This window comes from Chiloscyllium plagiosum, unplaced genomic scaffold (genome assembly GCF_037043375.1).
Source record: "Chiloscyllium plagiosum isolate Xiang-an unplaced genomic scaffold, Cpla_swu_hap1 HiC_scaffold_19, whole genome shotgun sequence".
NCBI lineage: Eukaryota > Metazoa > Chordata > Chondrichthyes > Orectolobiformes > Hemiscylliidae > Chiloscyllium > Chiloscyllium plagiosum.
The window spans coordinates 52259855-52275122 of NW_028270157.1; the positions used below are offsets into that span (position 1 = coordinate 52259855).

The 15268-nt window shown below is 39.8% G+C and overlaps 1 protein-coding gene across 4 annotated transcripts in view; it reads right to left on the reverse strand.

Moving 5' to 3' along the window:
* The window catches only part of LOC122559565 (BICD cargo adaptor 1a), a 281554-nt gene that overhangs the window by 77435 nt on the left and 188851 nt on the right, over positions 1–15268 (reverse strand). For all 4 annotated transcript variants that reach the window (XM_087997372.1, XM_043709235.2, XM_087997373.1 and 1 more), the window contains exons 4-5: positions 10773–11210; positions 4948–6057 (exon numbers count right to left, since the gene is read on the reverse strand). In XM_087997372.1, coding sequence (XP_087853498.1) covers positions 4948–6057; positions 10773–11210 — 1548 coding nt within the window. The remainder of the gene's footprint in view (positions 1–4947; positions 6058–10772; positions 11211–15268) is intronic.

Here is a 15268-nt window from a genome sequence, read left to right on the forward strand (position 1 = left end):
TGTTCTCCTTCTTAGGAAGGCAGCGGCTCTCTCAAACTTTCCTGTAAGTGGTGTGGCTGTGCAGCAACCTGGAGGGGCCGCGCACACCGTGGCCTCCACTTCCAGAAGTCACTGTTGTGCACTGACTTCGGTGGGGATCCTCACAGTGGCAGGGAACATAGATGATTCTTGCTGAATATGACCGATGCTGGGAACAGAAGGAACAAAAAGGTTTTCAGGTCTCAGCACAGCCTGCAGATGGGAGATGTGCACTTTCCTCTAGACAGTGTGACATGTAGCTCCCCGGGGCCATAGCTCCATCATTCATTCAGCTTCAACCTCAGCACGTGTGCCAATGCAGTGAAGATGCATCACTGGTTGGGGAGATTGACACATTCCATCAAAAAGGGACAGACTGCTGTGCTCAGATCCCCTTTTATTCAGACACACATCAGTCATTCAACCTACACTGCATCCAGTAGGTATTGCTTATCTGACATATAATAAGGTAATGCTCTCCATCTCTCACAGTGCCTTTGTAAGTTTCACAATTAATGGGGGGGGCTTGGGCGGATGATTGACCATGGACTGCATATAACGTGCCTGTAACTGATGGTACTGAACAAGCCCCTGAAATCAGAGGTTCATACCTAACTGGACTAAGTATTAGCCTCCATCCACTTTCCAAATTGGACATTTGGTTGAATAAATGTACAGTGTATTTGCCAACTCAATGAGCAGTACAGCAAGATCCCGGACAGATCCCTACTGACAACCATGAGAAGTAGCCAGTATGTTTCTGTGTGAAAGAGCACATCAGCGGAACCTCGATTATCCGAATATCAATTATCCAAATATCAGATTATCCAAAGGAGATCTCGAGGTCCCGATAGAAACATTACATCATAGAGGTGTTTCCAACACTGATAGAGTCTTTTGTTTACAATGATTAAAAATGAACTGCACTTACTGAAATGTTGCCGAGAACAATCCTGGACATCGATGGGAGCCCAGGCGCCATCCGCAAATGACGAACCTCCCGCCCTCCCTCTCTCTCCCTCCAGTTTCCCTGGAGTTCTACACAGGCATGTACCCTGAACCCCCTTAACCCCCTTCCGCAGATAATCTCTCCAACATTGTCCTATAGAGACTGCGCTGGAGGGTGGGGTGGAGTGGGTCGCAATTGGACAGGATGGACAGGATGGTAGGTGCATGGGGGCACGGATAGAGTGGGCAGAATGTAAGTGGGGGCAGGGGCGGATGGGGGCATGGATGGGTTTAGGGGTCGGACGGGGTCGAGGTTGGATGGGTTTTGGGCGCCGGGCGGGCAGAATTGGAAGGGGTTGGGGTTCAGACAGGGTGGGGGGCTTGCATGCAGTGTGCTGCTGCCTAGCCTCCTGAATGGGGAGCGGACGTAGCAAGTGCTCACCATGTCAATCCCACTGAACTGATGGGGGTGTGTGAGGAGGCTTCAGCAATGCTGCAGGTCCCTCACACACAAATGTCTGTCTGATCAGAAACAAATCCTGAGACAGAGAGAAGGACCAAGGCAGGCAGAGCGAGGAAAAAGGAAACTTCAGAAAACTCCGAGCCCCAGAGGAGAGGCATTGAATCAATTAACCGAATAATCAATTATCCGAACGAAATAGTGCCTGCTCATCTCATTTGGATAATTGAGGTTCCCCTGTACATACTTCGCACATTCTCATTAGAAACTTGCAGTTAAAGGAAAGTTAATTCCTCAAGACAGAGCTGGTGGATGCTCTCAGCTCATGAAACAAACACTCTAAAAACTGCAAAAAACCTACTGGTAGTGAGTCACAGAAAGCATTAAATCTGATTCATTACAGATCTTGACTTTTCTGGTAAACTTCGTTTGCTCCTCAATTCTATACACATTTCTGTTGAAGCCAAGGAATTCCTAACATCATACCCTGAACCCTTTGGCTGAGAGAGGGAAAGAATGTTGGCTGGTGTTAGGCAGTTGGTTCCTTAATTCTTTAAAGGTGAAATAATAAGTTAAGTGGTATTATTGGGAGAAATAAGAGTGTAGTGGAAATACATTTAAAAGTAAGTTATGAGGTAAATCAGCTCTTTAAAAATCAATAGCAAACATTAGTAATGTTACTGTCGCCATTCCCTGTGAAGTAGTTGTCTGTTGAATCTCCGAGTAGTAAACATTGGGCTGTACTTGTCAAATTGCCAACTAGTATCTGCAGCATGATGTAACTTTCAAAACACTGTTTTCTTCTGAACACTGCAGCATAACAGGCAAACCTTTGAAAGCATCGGTTTGAACTGCATCTCAATAGTGTGCATGTCTGGGTCCAGAGATGTAGACGGGGCATCCAACCCCTGACTAAAAAGCTGAAAAAGAATTATAGGTCACACCCTCATCAACAATCTTAATGCGTGGTGTTTCTGATGGACAAGGCATCAGTGATAACCAGGGTTATATAATGAAATCAGACCTCAGCACTTGATAGGGTGCCTGCCCTTGATACGTTACAGAAATCTTTAGTCTTATGTGCACTTGTATTTCCAAGGAGTATGTGCCCTCAAATAAAAGCAGAAAGTGCTGGAGAAACTCTGCAGGTCTGGCGGCACTTTTGGAGAGAGAAACACAGTTAACAGTTGGAGTCCTGTACACCTCTTCTTCAGAGCTGCTCGATTCCTCCTGCTCTTCCTGTTTTCTGTCAGTTATCCAGCATCTCAGTGTTTTGCTTTTTTTTGAGTATGTGTCCTGCTTATTCTTCCTCACAAAATGTAACTCCTGATATCTATCTATATTTAAGTTCATTTGCCAATTACACAACCATTCTGCAAGTTTATTAGTCCTTTGCTATGTATTTGCAGTTCTCTCTGTACGAACTGTATTCCACAATTTAGTGCAGAAATGTCACCAGCAGCTGAAACTTGAAGTCTGGGTTTCAGTGGCAAGGCCAGGACCACTGTTGGAATACTGCAATTCTGGTCTCTCTCCTATAGGAAAAATGTTGTGAAACTTGAAAGGGTTCAGAAAGGATTTACAAGGATGTTGCCAGGGTTGGAGGATTTGAGCTAGAGGGAGAGGCTGAATATGCTGGGGCTATTTTCCCTGGAACATTGGAGGCTGAGGGCTGACCTTATTGAGGTTTATAAAATGAAGAGGGGCATGGATAAGGTGAATTGTCAATGTCTTCGCCATTGAGTAGGGAGCCCAAAACTAGAGTGAATAGATTTAAGGTGAGAGGGGAAAGATTTAAAAGGTCCCTAAGGGGCAATGTTTTCACACAGAGGGTGGTGCATGTATGGAATGAGGTGCCAGAAGAAGGGGTGGAGGCTGGTGCAATCACAACATTTAAAAGGCATTTGGATGGGTAAATGAATAGGAAGTGTTTAGAGAGATTTGGGCCAAATGCTCGCATATGGGACCAGATTAATTTTGGATATCTGGTCGGCATGAACAAGTTGGACTGAAGGGTCTGTTTCCATGCTGTACAGCTCTATGACTCTATGATTCTATAACAGCCTTTTCAGTTGACACAGATATACATACATCTAAAATACAAAACCCAAAGGGAAGGTAAATTATCCATGGTTAATGATAGAAGTTAAAGATCACATTAGATCAAAATAAGTGGCTTATAGGAGTACCAGAAAAGTAGTAAGCCTGAGGATTCAGAGCAATTTAAGAACCCAGCAAAGAAGAACCAACAAATTGATGAAGAAAGGGAAAGGAGATAGGAATGTAAACTAAAGGTGGACTGTAAAAGCTTCTTTAGGTATGTGAAAAGGAAAGGATTAGCTAGGACAAATGTGGGTCCGTCACAACAGGGGACAGGAGCATTTATAGTGGAGAATGGAAATTGGCAGAGAACCTGAACAGTTACTTTGTATCTGTCTTCATGGAAGCAGATACAGAAAATCTGCCAGAAATTCTAGGCAACCATGGGACTTGTGTAACTGACAAACTAAGAGAAATTATAAATGAGATAATATTTAAACAATTAAACTGGATTGAAGGTTGTCAAATCTCCTGGACTAGTTTCATCTCAGATTTTTGAAGGATGTGAATAGAGAGTTAGTGGATGCACTGGGCCTGAAGAGCTTTGTTAATTTGTCATGTTGTGATGAAGCAATTCGACTCTTCAAGCACTTTTTGTGTCAGCTAGGCATTTTTTAATAACTTACATGCCTGAAGCCCTAAATAATGTCTTCACACCTAGCCCCAAGCATTTCCCCATCTGGATGGTGTTTCCATATATCAGACATATGCCAAAACCAATGTCTCACATTTAGTTAATAGCAACATCTACAACTGTTATACTTAATTACATTAGCTGCATTCTTTTTCAATTCGCTCATGCTCACAATTCAACACAAATTCTAGTTTAGCATGATATGCAAATCTGGATATATGCAGCTCAATTTCAAAATTGAGGTTATTTATATTTAGATAGAATAATTAGGTCTCTGGCACCATTCACGAGAGGGTATTACTCATATTTTTCTGCCTGTCTGAGTCTATTCTTCTAATGTATTCCAATTTTCTTCCTTCTTACCTAACAAATAATTTCCTAACAATAGGACAATCTTAGCTCCAATCCCATAGAGGTTAAATTTACCTCACAGCCTCTTTGGTAGATCCTTATGAATGTCAGTTAAAATCCAAAGATATGAAATTCATTGACAAGTCTCACTGGATTTATGACTTGATTTAAAAAACTTCATTGGTTTACTTAAATATAGCCTGTCTTTCATAAAATCATACTTCCTCAGTTTATACTTATGCTGTCCTAATAATTATCTCAGTACTGATGTTGAAATTCAATGCTGCGTTGTTACTTAATTTGTTTCAGCATCCATTCTAGAGCTTATGTCACTCTTTCAGTGAATATAGTCAGAATTCATCAGAAAATTGCATGAAAATACAAAGCAAGGGAAAGAGAAATTCAGAACTTGTCAGTTTTAAATACATGAACCCACCTGCTTATTGGCCTTCAGAACTGTGCGTAAAGTTGCTATCTGCTCACGTTTTGTACTGAGCAGGGATTTCAGTTTCAGGATCTCTTCCATCAGAACCTCTTTGTCCTTATCAATCATTGGCGCCAACTCCCGCGCAGCTGCCCTTTGACGTGACAATTGCAGAGATCGGTCAACTGCCTTCTGCAGATGTTTGATCTGGTCCCTTATGATAGCGTTCAGGTTGTAGATGTTCATCGGCTCCTTTCTGATGTCACTCGTGTCAGAGACAGGGGAAGAAGGTGGAGCAGTTATTACAGGCGAGACTGTGGTGTTGACCATTTTTGTCAGGCTCTGTTGTGCGTTTTCTTTACCAACCTCTGTTTTGTCTTTTGGGGAATGGTCTGGTGAGCTTCTCGAGTCAACGGGTGAGGCCATGCCTCTTCGGGCAAGTCGCGGAGACAAAATACCTCTTGGGTCATCCGGTCCTTTCAGACTTCCACTGCGGGTGACCCTGCTTTGCCTGTAATAGTCCAGCATGATCCTGTTAGGGGTTTCATTATTACACAAGCAAACATGGTGATAGAGCTGTGCAAGTTCCTCACTAAAAGTTACTAATTCATCCTGGGCTGTGTTGAGAGTGTTATGCCCATCATTTGCCATGTCTGTCAGTGTTTTGATTTCTGTTTCAAAATGTGTTATTTTTTCATTATATTCTTTGTTCATTTTCTCCAGACAGCTCACTTGCTGATCCAGCTCTTGCACACGGTTTTCATATTTTGTTTTTTCCTCTGTGTAGGTCTCCACACATTTGTTGTATTTTTCTTTCAAGCTTTTGAGTTCGGCTTTGAGATCGATTACTTCTGTGATTGCTACTTTATATTTACATTCAAGAATCTCTAATCCATTTATGTCCACCTCATAATCATGTGTTTCTTCTCCAGACTCTCGTCCTTTCTCATTTTCCAGATTGGTCTTTAACTCCTTGTTGACCTGAAGCCTCCTCATTGCATTGACATGTTCTGTCAAACTATGAACTCGTTCATGTTGCTCAGTTAGTGCTCCCTTAGTATGTTCCAGTTGTGTCTGTGATTCTTGAAGATTGACCAAGAGGATGGCCTTTTCCCGCTCTACCTGCAGTAAAAGTGAAATAATAAATTGAGGATGTTATTTTATCATTAACACGTTTGGACCCACAAATATATAATCTTCATTTATGAACAACCCCAATTCTACAGTTAAGATGATAATCAACTGACTTTCAAAGATATCTTGATCTAATCCCAATATTTCATAGAATTTCAAAGTTTTGTTGTATTGTGCACCTTTCTTCACAATCTAGTGCGTTGAAATATCCATCCTGTTTCCTGATAGCCATTTGCTCCATCTGCAGGAATTACAGCACAGCGTACTTTACCTTTGTTTGTAAAATGAGCCTACTATAGATGCCCATGGTTCGTAGTTCATGTGCTGGCATGTAGTTTATACCAGAGAATGGATCGACTGCTTATTTCCAAATATTTATGTGGCAATGTACTATAAAAGAAGGCACTGAAACTTTCTATGGAAGTCACTTTGAAGCGAAGATAAAAATCCTATGAACAGAGCACTCCAATGGTTCACAACAGAATTCCATGGCAACACATCATGATGTGATATTCCACTCTTATAGAAGTGCAGCAAAATGATATAGTATCCTTACTGATAAACATAGAGTGATAGTCCATTGCTCCAGCACATCACTTGTGCATGTGCAGACTCTGCCCTCAGTGTCCACTGGCTCAAAGTTTCTGTAGGTATTGGCACAGCCTGGACCCCTCCATCACATTGCCCCCTCCCACTTTCACAATCATGATGTCAGGAAAACTGCAACACCATGGTAACCGCTTACTATTTCTGAAACCGTCTCTGAAAACTGAACCTGGAGGTCCTGACAGACTGTGATAAAATATCAAATCAGCGGGGTAAACAGCTTCTTTTCCATGGGCACAATGACAATATCTCAATGGCAACATGAAGCAAATGGTTAATGTTCCAGCCCACAGACAGGAAACATACCAGTTAATTGCTATATGAATATTACATCACCGTAACTTCCACAATATCCATCTTTTCAATCATTTTATACAGTCTTGGTGTCCTGGGTCACTAGAGGTTGTCATCAAAGATCCTCAGACAGCACCTTCCAAACCCACGACTACTTCCATCTAGAAGGACAAGGGCAGCAGATACATTGGAACATCACAACCTGTAAGTTCCCCTCCAAGCCACTTATCATCGTGACTTAGAAATATATTGCTATTCTTTCAGTATTGCTGGGTCAACATCTTGGAATTCCCTCCCTTTTGGCATTGTGGGTCTACCTACAGTACGTGGACTATAGCAGTTGAAGAAGACAATCATCACCACCTTCTGAAGGGGCAACTATCCAGCAAGGAAAATAAATGCTATGCAGCCAACAATGCCCATGTCCCATGTATGAATAAAACTAAATAAGAAGTATAATTTGATCCTAGTTAAATCACTGGTAACCAGATCAGTATTTATCAGAATCATTACTCCCCATTCATCACCGATAGAAGTTGGGAGAAAAATTGAACAACATCAGCTGTACATTGATACATTTTGCTTATTATCGAAGGGTCTTTCAAAATGCAGTGACTTTTTTTGTTTGATGACATGTGTCACAAAGCTGGTCCTTTTACAAGTTATATTGTCCTTGATTTTTTTCAGAGACATTCTTAACGACCCAAGGTTCCAACATGTCTGAAGTTTGAATGGTTCATTGGGGACCTTTTGATTATACCTAACAGATAATGCTTCAGGCAGAAAGCTTTCAAGTTTTTTTTTAAAAACTGATATAATCAAGGGGGCACGGCTAGTTCTCTAGTTGCACAGGTCAGTTCAGTTTGGCGGTTAATTGAGTCAGGGTCTCAGTTGAAACTGGATGCACTGCCCCTCCTTCTGCCTTTCTGACTTCATAACCTGTAAGCTTCTTGTGTCAATTTTATTCTTTGTCCCAAGGGGTTTGCTTCTTGGGATCATTGTAAATATTTTGGAACAGCATCATTAAGTTAGGACAACCTCTCAGGTTCAGGTAGGATAAATCATTCGGGTATTCTAGTTTTGGTTCGTTGTGTTTCATTCTGCAATTTTGTAAATAAATTCTATTGTTTAAAACTTGGCAGTCTGGCTAGCTAATTCACTCTGGGACTATCCACTGTACACTTAGCTGAAATAAGTGGCAAAGTTACAGACTGGGCTACCTGCTTAAAAATGTTTTGAGGGGTTGGGTCTGCTCCATAACATGTGTAACCTTGTAGTGTAGCCGGATAAAATAAGCTTATATCGAATCAGCATGCCAGCAAGTATTACACCGCAAGAAAAGAGCGTGTATATCAAGTGGGAGCGTCAGTGGATTGTCGAATCATTGCTTCAGTACTTGCACTTTCCCTTGGATCAATACCAGAATCTATTCTGATAGGAAGACAATGCAACAAAGTTGCAGCTTTACCCAGATACATGCAGCATTTCTTCCATTTAAAGCAGTGTTTTGCACGTGTCTTTTTTTTGTTGTGTGACTGGGATTTTCTTTAGATGGGGAAGTTGAAATTACAAATATTATGGTTTAGATTTTGTGGCAACAAACCTAACTGATACTGCAGCCATGCCATCTTGGTGATTGAAGATCACCTGCCCTCCATAAATGCAAGAGACTATATAAAAGAGTCTAACTGTTACCCTCGGTCAAAATTTGGAACTTATTTAATTATATACATTCTCCTGGCACGAGAGTCAGTCACCAGAGGACATGCATTTGGTTTATTTGACAAAAGAACTAGAGGTGAGGTGAGGAGATATCTTTTTACCAGTGAGTTATGATGATCTGAACACACTGCTCAGGAATCACCTTCAAAATAGAACTGAATATCAACTTGAAAAAGAAGACTTAGCATGGTTATAAGGATAGAACAGGGCAATGGGATTAATGGGATATCTGTTTAAAAGAGTTGACAGAAGTAGAGTGGACCAAATGGCTTCTATCTGAATTATTTGATTTTATGATTCTGAATACAACCAATGTGAAGCATCCAATAGTCAGAATATGAGGATGGTATATTCTATCTCAAATTTAAACACATTCAATAACAGAGTTTGTTACACAAATGCAGGCATTGTACTTACTTTGGAAGTGTTTAAAATCTAAATTCATGGGTCACAGTTTCATTAGTAAATTTCATGGTGGGGGAGGTCAGTGAGTTGGGCAACCTGAGAAATAGCAATAACTAGCAGAATGTTTTATTTCAATAACACAGTGACATATGACACAGAGCCACAAATGGGGGTAACCAAAGCTTTGTCTAAGAGGAAAAATGTTAACATTGTTTTAAAGTGGGAAAAAGAAGCAGAGATTTGCTGGAAGGGAATTCCAAAGCTTAGAGATGAAGGTATCATCACCAACAGTGGGGCTGTACTGTAAAGGCTGGAGTCAAGATTAGAGTGGTGCTGGAAAAGCACAACAGGTCAGGCAGCATCCGAGGAGCAGGAAAATCTATGTTTCGGACAGCAGTCCTTCATCATGCTCCTGCCCGAAACGTTGATTTTCCTGCTCCTCGGATGCTGCCTGACCTGCTTTCCTTTCCAGCAACACTCTAAATTGACTCTAATCTCCAGCATCTGCAGTCCTCACTTTCGCCTGTAAGGGTTTGAATCTGGCTTGTGTGATATTCTAATAAAACAGTATACATCACAGGAAAAGAAGCAATCGCACATAATCTTGCTCTGTCTTGTAGCTGCATACCATGTTGAAGACACAGTAAGATGTAGTCACCATTAGATATGTTTCTTAAATAAAGGTAAACTTTGCCCTTTATGTTATTTGGTCATAGAGTTGTACTGCATGGAAACAGACCCTTCGGTCCAACTCGTTCATACCGACCAGCTATCCTAAATTAATCTAGTCCCATTTGCCAGCATTTTGCCCATATCCCTCTAACCCCTTCCTATGCATGTACCCATTGTCCTCTGGCATTTTTTTCCATGCACACAACACTTTACTTCAGCAGACTTTGAAAATGTTCTTTAGCGGCACAATGAAACCAGGAGTGTTGCAGGAGCAAATATGATTGGGAACACACAAGTGGCCAGAATTAGAGGAGAGCAGATAACTGAGAGGTTTGTGGAGCAAACAGGCATTTGAAAACAGGCATGAGAACTTTAAAACTGAGACTTTGCTCGAACTTACATGTTTTAAACCAAAAATCTGCAATGCTTAGAGAAAAATTGGAATTTAATTCAAACAAAAGGTCCTTACACTCCAAGGGTAATTTGCAAAATGTTCCTCTATCCCTACAAATCACAAAGGAAGATGCTTGTTCACCAAGTAGTATCTTTCAGTCACCCCTTGCTTTTACACTGGAAAATAAATGGTTCTAAGTAGCTTCCGAGCAGTGGCATCTTATTTACCTTCAGCTACTGTAACTAAGGTGTTCTACTCGTAATGTCAGGAATAGGCAATAACGGGCAGTGCACGGACCTCCTTGTTCGTAGCATCATGGAGCTTCATGATGTCACATCAGGGGGAGCCCGATACAAAATGCCTGTCCCTACTCATTCCTGTAACCAATGGATCAAAGACATAAAACACACCAACAAGAGTTCTTTGATAAACAAAAAAAAACAAAAAAAAGTACCTATTATGGCTTAATGTGCACTTCTACAGATTTAGTCTCAGATTCTTTACTGCAGCACAAGACCTGATTGATAAGACTTGAATGATAGATCAATATGGCTATCAGAAATAATCAAAAGATTTAAAGTTCAGGGGGAAATGAGAAGGGAGGTCATACCTGTATAAGCTGTTGCTTAAGTTTCTGCATTTCTGAAATGTTGAGCTCACTGAACAGATCTGAGACTAGAGCTGGGCTGTCAGTTTTTCTAGTACTTGGTGCGCGGTAATCACCATTAAGTTTTACCAAAGATCCATGAATGTGTCCGTTCACTTTTTCATCGTTATTTGGCTCACTGCCATCTTCTGAGAATTTCAGCCCATCGACTGCGATGTTTATGTGATTGTTGTACATGCTGTCACTCATGTTGATGTACTGTGAGAGCTCTTTGCGCAAATTGTTCTTCTGTTCACGCTCATTCTTTAAAGTTTCCAAAGCTTCCTCCAACTGATGTTCAGCAATCTCCTTTAACCGGATAGCATCTTCCAACTGACTGTTCAGCAACACTGTCTCCTCTTCCAGGCGTTTAATTTCATGTTTGAGGCCTTCATATTCTACCTGATTACACAGAACACAAACAAAATTTAGCCTTTTGCAAATGTAATCAAATTTTGCCATTAATTCACATAATACTTGAGGAGCACTTTATCCTTTAAATGCTTAAAGGCACTCAAATGCTGCTGAAACTGTTGAAGTTTCCGCATCACACAAGACATCACGCCTACATATAGCAGATACCACCAGACAGGCAGAAATGTAGCTGGTTATCAAATCAGGGTCATCAGCTTAACAAGAGTATGGGCATGCAGTGAATTGTCAGAATGCTGACGAGCTGATTAGCCCTAAGATCTTGTGTTAAGCTGATCCCAGTTTACCAGGGGCAGATGCATAGTTCAGTTCCCAGAGCTTTGATCCTTCCATGCAAGTGTGTATGTAGCTTAAAACTATGCAGTGGAGCTAGTGCTGGAGCCAATGACATTGGTGGAAGTTTTCTCCATGGGTCTGCCTCAACCTGTGATGCGCAAGCACAAGGCGTTCATGTTTTGCACTGATTTTCGGAAGGCCTAGAAGTACTTGCTTGAGTAATACCATTTTTTGCTAGCACATGAGAAGGTTGTTAACATGAAATATCTGAACTTGCCCAACAGTTATTATAACAATTGTTAAACACATGCCAAAAATGAAGCCAGAAAATGTATTACACCACTGATAATGCTTTATATTCAAGGTTTGAAAGTGCTGCAATTGTTTTTACTTTGTTACAATGCAATTTTGTGGGAATCAGTCTAACCCCAGAAAAAGAATGGTTATTAAATAAGATTATATAGATGCAGGTAGAAACTAATTATTTATGAATTACACATACCCTTTTACAAAAGCAACCTGGAACTTTGATTTTAAAACTTGCAATGAGTTTATGGTTTTGTAAATTTATCACTTGGAAGCTTTTGATCTGTTTCCTGAACCATGGTATAATATGCACACTTGTCAAACGTGCTTCTCTCAATCAAGACATAAATACAAATATCTGAACAGAAGTGGTTCTAAGTCTAACTCCTGGGATAGGATCACTTAAGTACTTCCAGCCTAGAATATTCCTGTCTTTGAATTTAGAAAACAAATTATCCTCCCAGTGACCTATCCTGCTTCCTAACCCACATCTTTGTTGTTACTTTGCTATGTAGAATCTTAAGAAAATTCTTAAACTTTAACTAAGCACTGACTTTAATTTTCTGATGTATCACATCAATTTAAATTGCGTGGAAAGCAGACTAATTAAAATGGTTCTTTTTCCATGTTAAAAATTATTTTATAAATTATAGCTACCTACTAAATCTCTCAAAATTGTTTCAAAGTGTTGGCCTACCCACAGATGTTAAATTTAATGAGTATGCAGTTTCCAGGTATGTTTCTGCAATTATGAGGGTCATCTTTCAATCTTTTGGAATCTCTCCTGCATTTAATGAACTCAGAAAAATGTTGGATAAATCTTTACTAATTACTAACCCCTTTGCCTTCATGATCAATGATATAAATTTTCTGAACCAGGATTTTAGCTATTTTAAGAATATTTATTTTTCCCATAACCATGCACAGTTCTATTTTGAAATGGAGGTTAAGTCAGAAAATCAAGTAAGTCAGACAAGGTCTATCAGCATCTCAAATGAGAAAAGACAATTTTGGTTGGAAAGCTTCCTTTTCAGAGATTTCATATCCAGAACAATGACTGACCTTTCTCTCTTCACCTACTGACAGACCTTTTGTATAATTTCAGCATCTTCTGGTTCTATTTCAAAAGGTGACAAGCTTGTGAATGAGGTTCTTCAGGAGTGAAGATATCGTTGGAATGGGAAAAGAATTTACAAAACGCTAATTTAATTCATTAGATTGGATACATTGTTCCCATCATATCTGATTAAACAAATCACAAAAATGATTTATTTCCCATAACGTTTGTTATACTCACTGATCCAGAGGTTACTTCTGTTTACTTTTGCTCTCATCCAGATTTTATTTTGTTTAGTTCTTTGGGAAAATAAACTAAAATTATGAGTTGGCAAATATATATTGAACATCATGGGATTACGAGACTGGGAACCAAATTGCACGCAATGCCAAGCTCCTGACAGAGGGGCACTGACCCACCCATTGTGCTTGACTTGACAAATCACCAGCAGATACCTTCAGTCTTAAATAAAGTTAATCCAACTGAAAAAGGTCATGCAAAACACAAAAGTATGGATCCTGTTTCATGGTCACAAGAAATGATCATTTTTGAAATTCGGCAAGCTGCTGTTTCTCTGAACGTGAACATAAATCAGCAAATAAAGAAAAATATTCATTCATAACATTAAAAAAAATTGAGAAATGATTGCATGAATTACATTCAAAACTCTTGAAGTTTTCTTTTTACTCCCAGGAGAAACATCAATTCGCTTTATTTAGCAGTACATAAAAAATAATAAAAGCAGATGATTAGCAAGCTAATTGACAGTTTAGAGTTACCTCAGGGCAGTCCTGCTGCAGTGAGGAGCTGCAGCATTCTCAACATTTTCCAACATCTGTTCTGTGCTTATGTGGACCCGAACCTCTTTAAATTCTTAAGAGAAAGCTCATTATTTTTCCAAGAGTGAGAAAAATGGGAGTAACCCTGAATACATTAACCTCTAGATTTCAGAACTGTTTATTTTGTAAAGGAAATTAATTTTCTTTGAAAGTACATTTTCAGAAGAGAAGTAGACCAGTCCATGGTGGAACTATCACATCAGCAGATGATGTAAAATTGCAGCAACCTCTTAACAGTGAAGGAGTACATTTTCAGATGAAGATTTCTCTCTCTATTCACCAAAGGGGGAAAAAAGAGGAGTAATGTTGGGAAGAAGAGGGAAGGAGGGACTGTCACATCCAAGACGGTAGGAATATTGCTAGGAGGAGGTGGCATCACAGACCATTAGCTCAATGAAAAGGGCAGCAAGACCTTGGAATTCAGCAATGCGTGTCAATTAGCGAAGCTGTGAGTAATATGGCATTGTGAACAATCACCCAGTCAATCAAGTTTTAAATCTGAACTACTCTTCATTATACATATTTCTTTATAAATATTAATTACCAAGTACTTTGTACATCAAAGCAAGTTATTGACCCAACAGAAGGATGAAAGCAGGGATGTACTGCGTAATTAATCTGCCCTAAATATTTGGGACATCATAAGGAGCATTATCACATGATATACTTCATTTAGAATCTCTTCTTCATCATGAATATGGGAAAGGGGCATAACCAACATTGCTGTGTATCCGCATCTTACTCTGTTACAACGATGTATTCATAATTAAGTGGGTGGACTAAGGGCTTTGTTTTTAAAACTGCATTAATAGTTCTTGCACTGAATTTTATCGATTTTAGCTCAACCATAATCTAGTGCATTGCAAAACTAAACTCATCACATTTTACACTACACTGGAGAGTAATAGGCACCAATGGTGCTCTCCAGTACAGGGAACATTCTGCACCCTACACTTATTTCATTCTCCATTTCCAAAGTATCTATAAAAAAAGTGTCACAAATATTACCATATCTTTAATGAATGAATTGAAAGATATTGGTGCATTTTACCAGTTAAATTGATCAGAGCTGTTCATCACATTGCATTCTTACGGTTTCACTTTGTTGTCAGTGAGGAACAGTAGAAATAGTGCAAAACCACTGGTGTGGTACTTGCAGCACTAGCTTTTACCAAATGTTACTGGGTTTTTCTGGAAGGTAGACATATGATGATTCATTGATCTGTATCAGGGTGTGACAAATCAGTAAATACGTATATAGCTGTTGGTTAAGCAAAAACACTCGACAGAAGGAACCTTGGCAAAGAAATAGTGGGTAGATTTCTCCAGACAATTTGAACACAATTTATGTTATATTTATCTTGGAAAAAGTAGCTTGCCTAGTGTCTAGGCTGCTGAAAGGCTTGTGGTAAAGCTGATTGGGGAAAAAGTTAGTTCTCTCAATCCTTCTAAACAACTGTGGGATTATTTTGACTTCTATAGGAATTGCAAAATGTACAAGATTTATTTGGTTACCGGGTAAACCCTGTACCTAATTTTGGTTTTAGCTG